The sequence below is a fragment of the Macrobrachium rosenbergii genome, chromosome 9 (genome assembly GCF_040412425.1).
Source record: "Macrobrachium rosenbergii isolate ZJJX-2024 chromosome 9, ASM4041242v1, whole genome shotgun sequence".
In the NCBI taxonomy this organism is placed as follows: domain Eukaryota; kingdom Metazoa; phylum Arthropoda; class Malacostraca; order Decapoda; family Palaemonidae; genus Macrobrachium; species Macrobrachium rosenbergii.
The window spans coordinates 9,438,943-9,452,661 of NC_089749.1; the positions used below are offsets into that span (position 1 = coordinate 9,438,943).

The window sequence follows — 13,719 nt, forward strand, 5'->3', positions numbered from 1 at the left end:
AAACTATGTGTGTATGAAGTCTGAATATACTGCAGTACATTCAGAGTTCTTCACGATTTACCTGTACACTAAAATGCACATTAATTTTATTACATAAAAGAACAAGCTTTAGTTTGTCATTCTAAATATGAATCCCCAATGCACTAATTTTGCTTAATGACATGACTTCTGTTCATCGTTATACATATTAATAATTTATGATACTCTGCCTTACTATAACAGAATGACACAAGCATTAATCCAATTTTTTGAAGCACTGCTTATAATTATAACTGAATATGACTATTTCATAATTACACACCTGTGTAGACAAATTTATAAAAAAATTCTAATAATAATATGACTGTCTTCTACTTACACACCTGTGTAGACACATTTATTAAAAGTTATTATAACTAAATAGGACCAATACATACACACCTGTGTAGACAAACATACTGCATACACATCACACATCATCTGACACACAAAGCAACTGACTATGTACAGTATATATATCCAAGATAAAATTTAAGGAGGATTGTTTTCAACAATTATACCAACTACGATTACTTCTCAGTGCCACAATCACTTGGCCACGTAAACAAAGCATTCATTATATGACTGTCAGGGCAAAGCAATGACTCAGCTTCCTTATCACTCAATATTTCACAGTTTTTCATTTTCTTTGTCATAAAAAAATAATATAACGTTTATCTGACAAACGAGGTGTGGTGGGGTTCATATACCTGATAAGATAAAGCATATCTGCTTTCGTCCTTAGACCCCCTAAAATAAAAAGGAGCCTTTTGTTTGTAAATGGGATTTGATAAAAGTGCATTCACTAGAGGATATATATATATATATATATATATATATATATATATATATATATATATATATATATATATATATATATATATATATATATATATATATATATATATATATATCTGTGTGTGTGTATCTAGATCACAACGATGTTTTAAACGTGGGAGGATGGTTTTCCTTTTAAATTAGCATTTAAAATTATTCATATGTATAATCTATATGACCAGGTTTGTGTTACAAATGTACACTTCTTCCTTAGACTAAGTATAGGCTAAGTTTACGACTTTCAGCAATGAACAGATAGATTAGATTATGTATGAAGTAAAATTACATACGATTGACTTAGACAGTTCATTACTATCATTGTAATTTATCATTGCCACAGTAATTATTATTATAAAGGGATGGACACACTCCAGTCTCATAATTTTCAGAGATTATAGAGACAACTCGTAAGCTTTATACGACATAGTACTTGACAAATTCATTGGCTTTTTATTATGACTTTCTCTCGATCTCTCTCTCTCTCTCTCTCTCTCTCTCTCTCTCTCAATCAGCCCCAGGCTTAATTAAAGGAGACTTTTCAAAGTGTAATCATGTAAATTCTCTCTCTCTTTCTCTCTCTCTCACGGTGAATCAACCCCATGGGTTAATCAAGAGATGAACCGCAAGAAAAACATCGCTGCTGCTCAATACGATGTGGCACCGTGACGTCATCCAACAGGTGCCAGATGGCACTAGATATTTCCGTGTGGGCGACCACCTTCTATAAATTGAAATGATAATAAATAAGAATATAATAATTCTCTTTCCCTGACGTTCTGCCATCTTGCAGGCAATTACTTAATTATTTAATTATGGAGTTATGTCGATTGTATGTACTTTTGGCTTGAGAGCTTGTCTCGAGGTGTAAGATGACAAATGAATAAACCAATTCATACAAGTATTTCTACAATCAAAAGCTCAAAACAAGATTGGATTTCATCAAACATGTCTAATAATAATAATAATAATAATAATAATAATAATAATAATAATAATAATAATAATAATAATAATAATTCGTAAGGCTATTAATAATGTCTTAAAAATCAGCAATTTAAATAATAATAATAATAATAATTCATAAAGCTATTAATAATAAGTCTAAAAAACTCAGCAATTTAAATAATAATAATAATAATAATAATAATAATAATAATAATCCAGTATTCCATTAATAACAAAGGTCACGATAAAACAAGCAATTTCTCAATAATAATAATAATAATAATAATAATAATAATAATAACAATAATAATAATAATAAATTCAGTTACAACAAACACTCCCAGCTGTCAAACTGCACGTGTAGAGTTTCTCGTGGAATCTCGCAAAAACCCGAGAAATGTCATTCATCCGTCGGAAGGGAAACTCAATCTCCTCTTGACAGCAACAATTCAGACCGAAATAAACTTTGAATCAGAACAACGGAGACGGGATTTACGCAAACGCAAAACCTGACTGTCAGCCTTATTATTATTATTATTATTATTATTATTATTATTATTATTATTACTGTATAGAACCTCAATGCTGAGAACAGGGTAGTAATTTGTATAAGGTCCACAATAGCCTCAGTAGAATGTGCGTCTTTATCAAAATGTATAAAGTTTTTCACCTTATCCTGGGTTCATCCTCAGCTGGAATGAACCCAGGATAGGGTTCGAGAGCTTTTTATACATTTTAATAAAGACTCGCATTCTACTTATATATTGTTGTGGACCTTATACAAAGATATTATTATTATTATTATTATATTATTATTCAATGTTTCAAAGTTATTCTTTTATCTGTTGCCTGTGTGATGCGTCACTCGCCTCTAATTTGCATACGCCCTTGCTATTTCTGAATGCACAGTCCTTTTGTTCTACAGCTTTCTCTATACCTTCTAACTTCCCAACAACAGTCAACATCATATTCGACTTTCTACATCAGCTTTCTCCCATTCCTTCTCCATGATCAAGACACCTACATACTGCACGCCCTGAATCTCATTCACCCTAAGCCTTACATTCTCTCTCTCTCTCTCTCTCTCTCTCTCTCTCTCAGCTCTTATTCTCACATCATATATATTCGAATCTTATAAAACAAAAACAACTTTCTCCCCTATTCCTTCTCCATGACCAATCCACCTAAACACTCCATACTCTATTATTCATAATAAGTCTTACACTTTGTTACCTGAATCTCTCTCTCTCTCTCTCTCTCTCTCTCTCTCTCTCTCTCAGCTGTTGCCTCACATCATGTACAAGTTTATGAAACAACTCTCTCCCATTCCTTCTCCATGATCAAGCCACCCAAACACTCCATACTCTAGTCCATTATTCATACTAAGTCTTACACTGTGTTACCTGAATATTTCTCTCTTTCTCTCCCCATGATCAAGCCACCTAAATAACTGCACACCCTGGTATTTCATTCATACTTAGTCTTGCATTGTGTTACATGAATATCTCTCTCTCTCTCTCTCTCTCTCTCTCCCTCCATGATCAAGCCACCTAAATACTGCACACCTTGGTACCTCAATCATACTTAGTCTTGCATTGTGTTACCTGAATCTCTCTCTCTCTCCATGATCAAGCCACCTAAATACTGCACACCTTGGTACCTCAATCATACTGTCTTGCATTGTGTTACCTGAATCTGTCTCTCTCTCTCTCCATGATCAAGCCACCTAAATACTGCACACCCTGGTATCTCATTCATACTTAGTCTTAGTCTTGCATTGTGTTACCTGAATCTCTCTCTCTCTCTCTCTCTCTCTCTCTCTCTCTCCCCATGATCACTAAATAACTGCACACCCTGGCACCTCATTCATACTTAGTCTTAGTCTTGCATTGTGTTACTTCCAATCTCTCTCATCTGTTTCCTCACCTACCTTTCTTCAATTCTCAGCCTCGGCGCCGCTGCTCTCTTCTCTCTGCATCTCCTCGAAGAGTATGTCGGCCTTCGTCACGGCCGGAGCAGGAGGAGGAGGATACTGGAGCACGTTCAGGTAGGAGCTGTGCCTCGGGTGCAGCCTCTCGACGCGGACTTCCGCCTGCTTCAAGAGGGGCTCTGAACGCCGTAAAGCGAGTCACAAGCGTTAGGCTAGGAGGATCAGAATAACGACAATGCTCGTCCGCTGGAACTGCTGCTGCTGCTCGTCCTGTACGTGAACGTGATGGTGGTCGATGTTGTGGATACCATCGTGCGGGTACGGGTCTTGATGGTGGTGGTGTACGTGGCCGTTCCCGTGCAGCACGTGTGCGTGGCCACCTCCGTTTTCGTGGGAGACCTCCAGGAACGAGCTGGAGTCTGTGATGTTGTGGCGGTGTTGTTGCTGTTGGTCCGATCGACGGCGCCGACGGTGTCTCACCCTCCTGCGGGAGGAAGAAGAAGAATTAGGATGTGGTATTAGGAATTTACTAACTTTATGGTCCTTTGGTAAGAAAAAAAAGTGAGGTAATAAGGGCCCTGAGGGATTAAAAGAAAAATTCTAAGGCCTCTTTAGACCCCACTGACTGAAAAATTCTAAGGTCTCTTTTGACCCCATGGATTGAAAAATTCTAAGGACTCTTGTGACCCCATGGATGAAAAATTCTAAGGTCTCTTTTGACCCCATTAACTGAAAAATTCTAAGGTCTCTTTTGACCCCATTAACTGAAAAATTCTAAGGTCTCTTTTGACCCCATTAACTGAAAAATTCTAAGGTCTCTTTTGACCCCATTAACTGAAAAATTCTAAGGTCTCTTTTGACCCCATGGATTGAAAAATTCTAAGGACTCTTGTGACCCCATGGATGAAAAATTCTAAGGTCTCTTTTGAATGGATTAAAAAAAAAAAAATTCTAAGGACTCTTGACCCATTTTCTGACCCCATTAACTGAAAAATTCTAAGGCTCTTTGACCCCATTAACTGAAAAAAATTCTAAGGTCTCTTTTGACCCCATGGATTGAAAAATTCTAAGGACTCTTGTGACCCCATGGATGAAAAATTCTAAGGTCTCTTTTGACCCCATGGATTGAAAAATTCTAAGGACTCTTGTGGCCCCATGGATGAAAAATTCTAAGGTCTCTTTTGACCCCATTAACTGAAAAAATTCTAAGGTCTCTTTTGACCCCATGGATTGAAAAATTCTAAGGGACTCTTGTGAATGAAAAAAATTCTAAGGTCTCTTTGACCCCATGGATTTGAAAAAAATTCTCTTTTGATGGATGAAAAATTCTAAGGTCTCTTTTGACCATTAACTGAAAAAAATTCTAAGGTCTCTTTTATTTTATGATTGAAAATTCTAAGGACTTTGTGACCCCATGGATGAAAAATTCTAAGGTCTTTTTGACCCATGGATTGAAAAATTTAAGGACTCTTGTGACCCCATGGATGAAAAATTCTAAGGTCTGAATGGATTGAAAAATTCTAAGGACTCTTGTGACCCCATGGATGAAAAATTCTAAGGTCTCTTTTGACCTTATGGATTGAAAATTCTAAGGACTCTTGGAATGGATGAAAAATTCTAAAGTCTCTTTTTGACCCCATGGATTAAAAAAAATCTAAGGACTCTCCGCATGGATGAAAAATTAAGGTCTTTTTTGACCCCATGGATTAAAAAAATCTGAGTCTCTTTTGACCCATGGATGGAAAATCTAAGGTCTCTTATGACCCCATGGATTAGAAAAAAAATAACTCTATGACCATACAGAATGGAAAACAAAGATTATGACCCCGAGAAATGAAAAAAAAAAGATTAACAAGTATTATTACCCTGGAGATGGGAAAGAACGAAGAAAAATAAGGGCATATTAAGACCAAGTACTAGCGGAACCGGTGGGGACACCAGGGCCCGTGCCCCATGAAAAATAATGACAAAATAATAATAATAAAGATTTAGATAATAATAACAAATGAGAAATATAAAAATGGGAAAAATAAAAAATCTATTACAGAAATAATAAAATTTTGAGAAAACACAGTAACAATAATAATAATGATAATAATCTTAATGATATATACATATAGGCTATATATACACATATACATATTTATATATATGTATGTATGTATGTATGTATAATATGAAAATTGGTGACCCCCATGAAATTTTTCTGGATCCCCTAGGGTGACCAAGTTGACATAAATATATTAGGCTATGTGGAACTATTGTGACCTGTGACCTATGACCTGCGGACAAAATGACCAAGAACATTAACACCCCACTGAATGCAGAAATATGAATTCACAAACTATACCAACACTGTTGACAAAAAAAGAGGTCTGTTATAACCACAATGGACGACAAAAAACCATGAAAAATAAACGCGTTCAAAAAACGCAGAAAAATATTACATAGTTGCTGACACTGTGCGCAAAAACAAAAAATTAGCTTCAAAGAAAATACATAAAACTGTTTTTGCTTGAAGACAAAAATAAAAAAAATTAAAAACTTTGTAACAGAATTTAAAACAACAAAAAAAAAAAAATAAAAAAATCTCAGGATATATAGAAGATAACTCTTATCAAAATTAAAGGAGATAATACATAAAACCTTCTAGAATAACAATCCTTTGACAAAAGTGAAGGAAAACAAGTCATTTTGCCCCACAAAATTATAACAGAAATCAATAACATGCAAAGATAGTCCAGATACCAACGGAATATTCTTGGTCTTCGGCTACACACAAGAGACTGCCCATGACGTCAGAAGGAACAGCGGAACTAACCTAGTCTAATGCAAAGAGAGAGAGAGAGAGAGAGAGAGAGAGAGAGAGAGAGAGAGAGAGAATCCAGAACCTTGCAAATAATCGATAATGCAGCCTGATTCATGCATAAAGGCAGACCACTCTTGCAATCGATCGAGAGATGAGGAGGGAAGTAAAAGTATATATCAAAGTATATATATATATATATATATATATATATATATATATATATATATATATATATATCTTTATAATATATATAGAAGCCTCTAAACCTAATTAGCTATATATACCCCCTCCCCAGGTCACCCCAGCTCCCAAGGGGTACTACCAGCATTTCCTGAGGTCATGAAAAAGGGGTAGGGACTGTACCTTTCTGAGCCAACCCTTCTAAAGGAGGCCATGTATTGAAAGTATGAAAAAAAATAAAAAAAATATATATATATATATATATATATATATATATATATATATATATATATATATGTGTGTGTGTGTGTGTGTGTATATATACATACATATATATATTCTTTAATATGTGCGTGTGCATAATGGCTTGTCCAAGCTGGGAGTATGTGTAGGCAAGAATAATACATTTCATTTTTAATTTTTGCTTGAAATATGTGCTTGTGCATGATGTGTCTGTCCCAGCTGGGATTTTTTGTGCTTGTGCTTCAGAACATGCGCTTGTGGTCTCTCTTTTTAAAGTATCTGATGCTCGGGTTTCCCGGGAATCTCGGGCTCGTATAACTGTCTAGGAACAAAGCTATAACACTGGTGAATAGATCAGCACTTCATAATGAAAATCTCAGAGTTGACCAAGTCATCTGATATGGTGATTAGACTCCATTCATGTACAGTCCATGAAAATCTCTGATTTGACCAATTCATTTGAAATGGTGGTATGAATCTACAGTACATTCATGTACGGCTAATAAAAATCTCTGAGCTGACCAATTCATCTGAAATGGTGATATGAATCTCCAGTTGTTAATCAGCTCAGTGGTCTGGGGAAACTAATGTATACTTAATTTTCCATTCATGCACAGCTAATGAAAATCTCTGATTTGACCAATTATTTGAAAAGGCGATATGAATCCACATTCATGCACAGCCAACGAAAATCTGTGATCTGACCAAGTCATCTGCAATGGCGATATGAATCTCCATTCATGTACAGCTATGCGTGATTATCTGAACTTGTACCAAGTTTGACTGAAATTCCTTCATCCGTATAAGAGCAGTTGTGGCGACGAGGTAGGCATGACAGACGCACAATGAAGAACAAAATCCGGTCGACTGGGGACTGACATCAGCTGAATTTCTAAGTATTAACAGAAACAGCAGCAGTAAAATAGTCACAACTGGTCTACAGTAAGATGCATACCTAACTTCAGGCTTGAAAAAACGCAGACTAAACGTAGCTCTCGATAAACTAAGCTGTGATGACACTGAAGTAGCTTTGGCTGACTTGAAGTGATAAAAACACCTACGCAAGTATATGCAAAATGCTTTAGCAAATACTACGCAAGCTGCCGGCATTTCACATTTCAGTTCTGAAGGAGTATTTTTTGTTTTAAAGATACTGACCCTTCGTCTGGAGTCTACTACTTTGCTACAATATGTTCTCTCTCTCTCTTACACACAAACACACACACACACACACACACATATATATATATATATATATATATATATATATATATATATATATATATATATAATCATACAACTTTCAGGCAAAAGTCAATGGACTTACGGTTAAATATCTTAGGATTTTTTTCCCCAACTCTTTTCTGCCGTAGGCTACGAATGAAATGCACTTTCACAGACGGAAATGTACCGCTCTATCTTGAGAGGCTCTCTCTCTCTCTCTCTCTCTCTCTCTCTCTCTCTCTCTCTCTCTCTCTCTCCCAGACGCAGTCACCAATTGGTTTCCACCTCCTGACCCCAATTATTAGTCTTACAATGGCAGTGTATTCCAATTTAGTGATTCTTTGCAATTCGCTAATGACGGTAAATTTAGCTCAGAGAAGAAACCAGAGTTCTTTTGTTAATTTTTCTAGCAAATTATGGAGTAGTCTTCAAGGCAGTAAAAAGATTGAGGATGAATGTTAACATATATACATGTATACATCTAAATATTATATATACATGTATATAGCCTATATACAAACATATAAATACACACAAAACCTCTTCCAACTAAAAACCTCCACTTGACAGCTGTCCCTAACCTTTTCCACAACAAACACAAACCGTCTTGGCCCTCCCCCCTCCCTCCCCATAAACACCCCCCCTATTCTTGAGAGATGTTCCCGCTATTCTCAAGAAGCGCTACCGGTGTCATATTGCCTAATTAGAAGACCACCTCTCTCTCTCCCTCTCTCTCTCTCTCTCTCTCACCCACCCCTGAGCTTCCCCTCGGAAGTTGTTTATCCAGGAATATCTTCTTCCTCTTCTTCTTCTTCTTCTTCTTCGTGATGATGTAACCAAAACAAACATCGCAACTGGCTCTGTTATCTCGGTAACTTACTTTATAACAATGATAATAGATTAAGTAACTAAAAAAATATTAAATACAAATCATTATATTGTCAAAAATACATATTCTTTTAAATAAGTTCATTACACTTAAATTACTTCAGGTATCAACTCAAATTAATTGAATCTTATAACAAAATTTTACAGGGAGTGAGAATCCAAACTGGAATCATTTCAGTAGAGCGCGAAGTACTTACTAAAATATGTCATTTATAAACTACGAACGTTTTTATTCAACTATTTGCTTCTTTCTAGAGTTAAAAAAAAAGGTCAGCAGACCGTTACGGATCTTTGACACTTTACGGATCGTGCTTATATGCAACTTACAAATGCGATTTAGAAAACGGCTAGAAGAGAACTTGATGTGAATACACAATTGTCTGCTAAACCTTTTTTCCTCTCAAAAGAAGTATAAATAAAACGGTTAGTCATTGAGCAAATAAGTTTTAACAATTCAATGTTTACAGTGAGATCTTGCAATAACTAGGCAAGATGCAATCACAAGACATCATAAACCAGCTGAAATATGAATGACGAATTACAGATGTATCTACTAACACCCACGATTCTAGAAAGAAAAAAGAAAGAAAGAAATGTACCCCAACACCTGCAACTCCATCGAAACTCCCGGCAACATCTGCATAGGCTAAGATACCTCCTTTTATTAAATACCCTTCGTATGGTAAGATTTCATCAGCTACTAACACTAGGTGACACATTAATAAGCATAAGTTTCAACTAGAAACCTCTTATGCAGGAACACGACTTTCGTTACTGAATCTCAACACTTTGTATGTATCAACGATGGCAATCTTTCTCCATCTCTCTCTCTCTCTCTCTCTATCGTCACCCGGAAATGGGTCTCGCCACCTCAAGAGCCACCCAGTTTCTCCAAACGCTATTTTCGTAACATCCTTTTGCACCAGCTTTTCAAAGACACCTTTCTGAATCCGGTTTCGAATCCTTTAAATCGAGTCATATGTCAAAGCCGTAAGTACCTTTGGAACGGCGCATGCAAACAACAGATGTATTCAGCATCTCTTTCTAACCGCCCAAACTCATAAGAGTCTAAACAGCCCTTTCAAATAAAATGTCTACCATACGACGATCATGTCTTCATGAACGTCCCTCCCACAACCCACCCCATCCCATTTAAGGGGCGTACGTACGGTTACAGTCTCTCATTAACAAACATAAAAACGTCAAGAGCGCTCTCTGAATCCCCAAAAACAACGAAAGGCATGCGTGCGCATATCAAAGAGGCGTGGAAGACATCTCAAGTGGGTTGTTCTGCGTTTGTTTCAGTGCTCAATGCGATTCCTTGACATTTCATAATCTCTCTCTCTCTCTCTCTCTCTTTGGGTTTTAACTGACGTGCCTAATCTATTATCTACACCCCTGTCTCCTTCGTTATAGTTTAATCTCTACGTGGCGTCTCCCACCTTCCTCTGGTATTTTTACCACTTTCTGAATAACAAACTTCCGGAAAAATCTCTCTCTCACATTCCTTTGCCTTGCTTTTTCATCTGTTTCTACCTCTCTGCCTTTCTCTCGAACACACACGCGCAAACGAACAATATGTAGGTCTATATACGTATTAGGGAAGTCTCTTCTTCCCACTTAGGTCTAGCTGCTAATCCTCCCCTCGTGAGGGGAACACTCAGCAGGGAGCCCTTTAGTCTTATATCCCATATTCGCGACCATTCAGTGGCATCAAGTTCCATCATGGCGATGGGGCTGATTAACGATGGCTAAATTCATGCCCACGTCAATTCAGGCAGTTCCACGAAGTGCGTTTTTTTCCTAGTCTCATACACGTTCGTCTTTTCTTATCAAACTGTATACGTTCTCTCTCTCTCTCTCTCTCTCTCTCGCATATAAAACTATAGTCTTTTCTCTCTCTCTTTCATATAAAACTGTACGTCCTCTCTCTCTCTCTCTCTCTCTCCCTCTCTCTTATATAAAACTATATGTTCTCTCTCTCTCTCTCATGAATATATAAAGCTCTCTCTCTCTCTCTCTCTCTCTCTCTACGAATACATAAGTTTAAACAACATTAAGTTACCTTATCCCACGCATACGAACACCGCACTGGTTTAAATGCCGAACATACCCTAGTATCTCGTTCCCCAGATACAAACACTCCCCTTCCAGAAGGCAATATCGCAGAACAATACGCATCTCTGGGTAAACAATCGCTCCACGTGTGCGTCATCACAAGCACCCATACACCCCCAATAACCTCTTTCACCCTCCTCTCCATCATCCCCTTTCTCACTCGGCAACAGACGATCAATGTGACCAGCAGCATCCATTCCTCTCTGTCTCTCCCTCTCTCTCTCTCTCACACTTGATTCTTAGGCCTTAATATCTCTCACTAAACACATGACAAAGAAGAGATCGTAAGGTGCTGATCTGAACTACTTACTGCCTCCTCCGTCTTAAGTTGCTGACCTCAGCAAATTACTGTATCACCACTTTTCGAAAGATGTTTGGTATGGGTTAGCACTTTTCAAAACAGTGTCCTGTTTTCAATAACAACAATGTCTCAACGTCAACAAATATAACAGTATCACATACGTGTTTGTGTGTGAGGGGGAAAATGCCTTCACGAACCGCGGGTTCACCAGTCCAGGATGAACAACAGATTTCCCACCGAATAAAAAAAAAACGAAAACTTTATATACACTCCGTCATTCACACATCCTGTTGCTTCGATACAAATCGCTATTTCGAGCCATTAAATGGCCCTAGTCACTCTTAACACCGGTTTTTACACACTACACACACACTTACACTAATAACGCACTATTCAAAAAGCACTTTGTCAAAAATAAATCAATATTTGTCTTTGGAAAACACGAAAAATACGGCTCAGAAAGACTACGAGCAGTTCATCCCGTCACCGACAAAGCTTGTACACTCTCTGCCTGACGGCGCGCGTCGTCTGCTGGTCGTCATTCGGGCGCATGCGCATAACAGGGACGAACCATTCTGGAACGCACATGGACCGGCGTCTAGTTTTGTTTCGTCCGACACAACTCGACCGAAAAAAAGCAACTTTATATTTGTTTATTGCTTACTTTAAGTCACTTAAATTCACCTAAGATCACTGAGAAATGTTAGAATATACTTTTAAGTCATCACAGCAACGGAAGTTTAAAAACTGGAGATCGAACGAAAAGTTTCAAAAGTTCGACACTTGCTCACTTTTCACACACACAGAGAGAGAGAGAGAGAGAGAGAGAGAGAGAGAGAGAGAGAGAGAGAGAGAGAGCTGTTTCCTCTTTGCTGCAGGTACGGAGGGTCCATTCATAAGTGCTGCAAGTGCAAAGTTCCGTCCCCCCCAAAAAAAAAACAGAGGCACAATCGATATAAGAAGTAGCTTGGGAAGTCAAGAGAAAGATATAAAACTAAAGAATAATAAACTTTCAGTATAAGAAGCAGCTTGAAGAGTCAGAAAAAACAGTTAAAACTAAATAATAATAATAATACACTTAGCTACGGGAGATGACACCCGCCTCCTTCAACCGCGGACTTGAATCAGCATCTCCCAACTTCCCTGGTCTCTCAACTCCCAACAAACCTTTGCCCTCCAAGGAGGTTACAACCCCTATGTTGCCCACCCACTCAACCTACCACCTTTGATGCCCAAACCCCGATGCCCCACCCAAAGGAAGGAAAATTGAACATCGGCCCCCATCTCTCACCAGGATTTTTAACCAGGCCGGATCTAACGGAGCAGGAGATGTGATTTTAGCCCCACCGCGAACTCTGAAGTTTCACAGGTTGAAAGTCATCGGAAAATGACGTCATAGTAATTGTTATTACAATTAATTTTACAGCTAGTTTGATAATTCGTTTACATTGCGACACCACGACGGTATTCTGTACGAGTAAACTGGTCAGTTTAATGTCTTTGTTCCTATCACTGCATTCAGTATTGTTATTGTCTTTTATTGAATTCTTGAACACACCTCTGACTCTTATTAAATTTCAGAACAAGACATTTAACTCTCTCTCTCTCTCGTTGTTTGACTCCGTGCCCTAGACTCATATCAAGAGAAATCCGTTTCCACTTCGTCCAAACCCGGATTCCTTTTAGGAGAGAGAGAGAGAGAGAGAGAGAGAGAGAGAGAGAGAGAGAGAGAGAGAGAGGAAAAGGCCGATTGTGAGGCCAATTAACCGCGATAAAGAGTTACTCAGATGATGCTTGCTGTTGGTGCTCTCCACTTGGGTCTATATTGGGAAGCAGGAGTTCACGGGGCGCGTGACACGCTTGGGAAATCGTTTACCCGTGACGGCTGCGATTTTTTTATACACCCTCTCTCTCTCTCTCTCTTTAAAGAAGTGGTTTTTATTCCCCTATTTTCATTCCTCCGTTAATACAAGCATACATATTAACACAAGCACACGTGTATTTGAAAAGACACATAGGTCTATGCATGCATGTTTACGTAAGCCGGTAAGTCCATTTCAGGAGCTCTTCCAAAACCGGAAAAATAATCCTTGTAACCCAAGTTTGCGTTGCTTTAAGAAGACTTTTCTAACTTATTTTCCAAACTTACCGCAAAGGTTTTTTTTTTCTCTCTTATTTTCAAAATTTACCTCAGAAATCTTGTGATGTCACAGATCGTTTTATCAC

The 13,719-nt window shown here is 37.7% G+C and overlaps 1 protein-coding gene across 1 annotated transcript in view; it reads right to left on the reverse strand.

Annotated features, from left to right (window-relative positions):
* Nucleotides 1-13,719, reverse strand: part of LOC136842165 (uncharacterized) — a 139,371-nt gene that overhangs the window by 85,843 nt on the left and 39,809 nt on the right. The window contains 1 exon segment of the mRNA XM_067109526.1: nucleotides 3,965-4,214. Within this exon segment, the coding sequence (XP_066965627.1) occupies nucleotides 3,965-4,214 (250 nt within the window).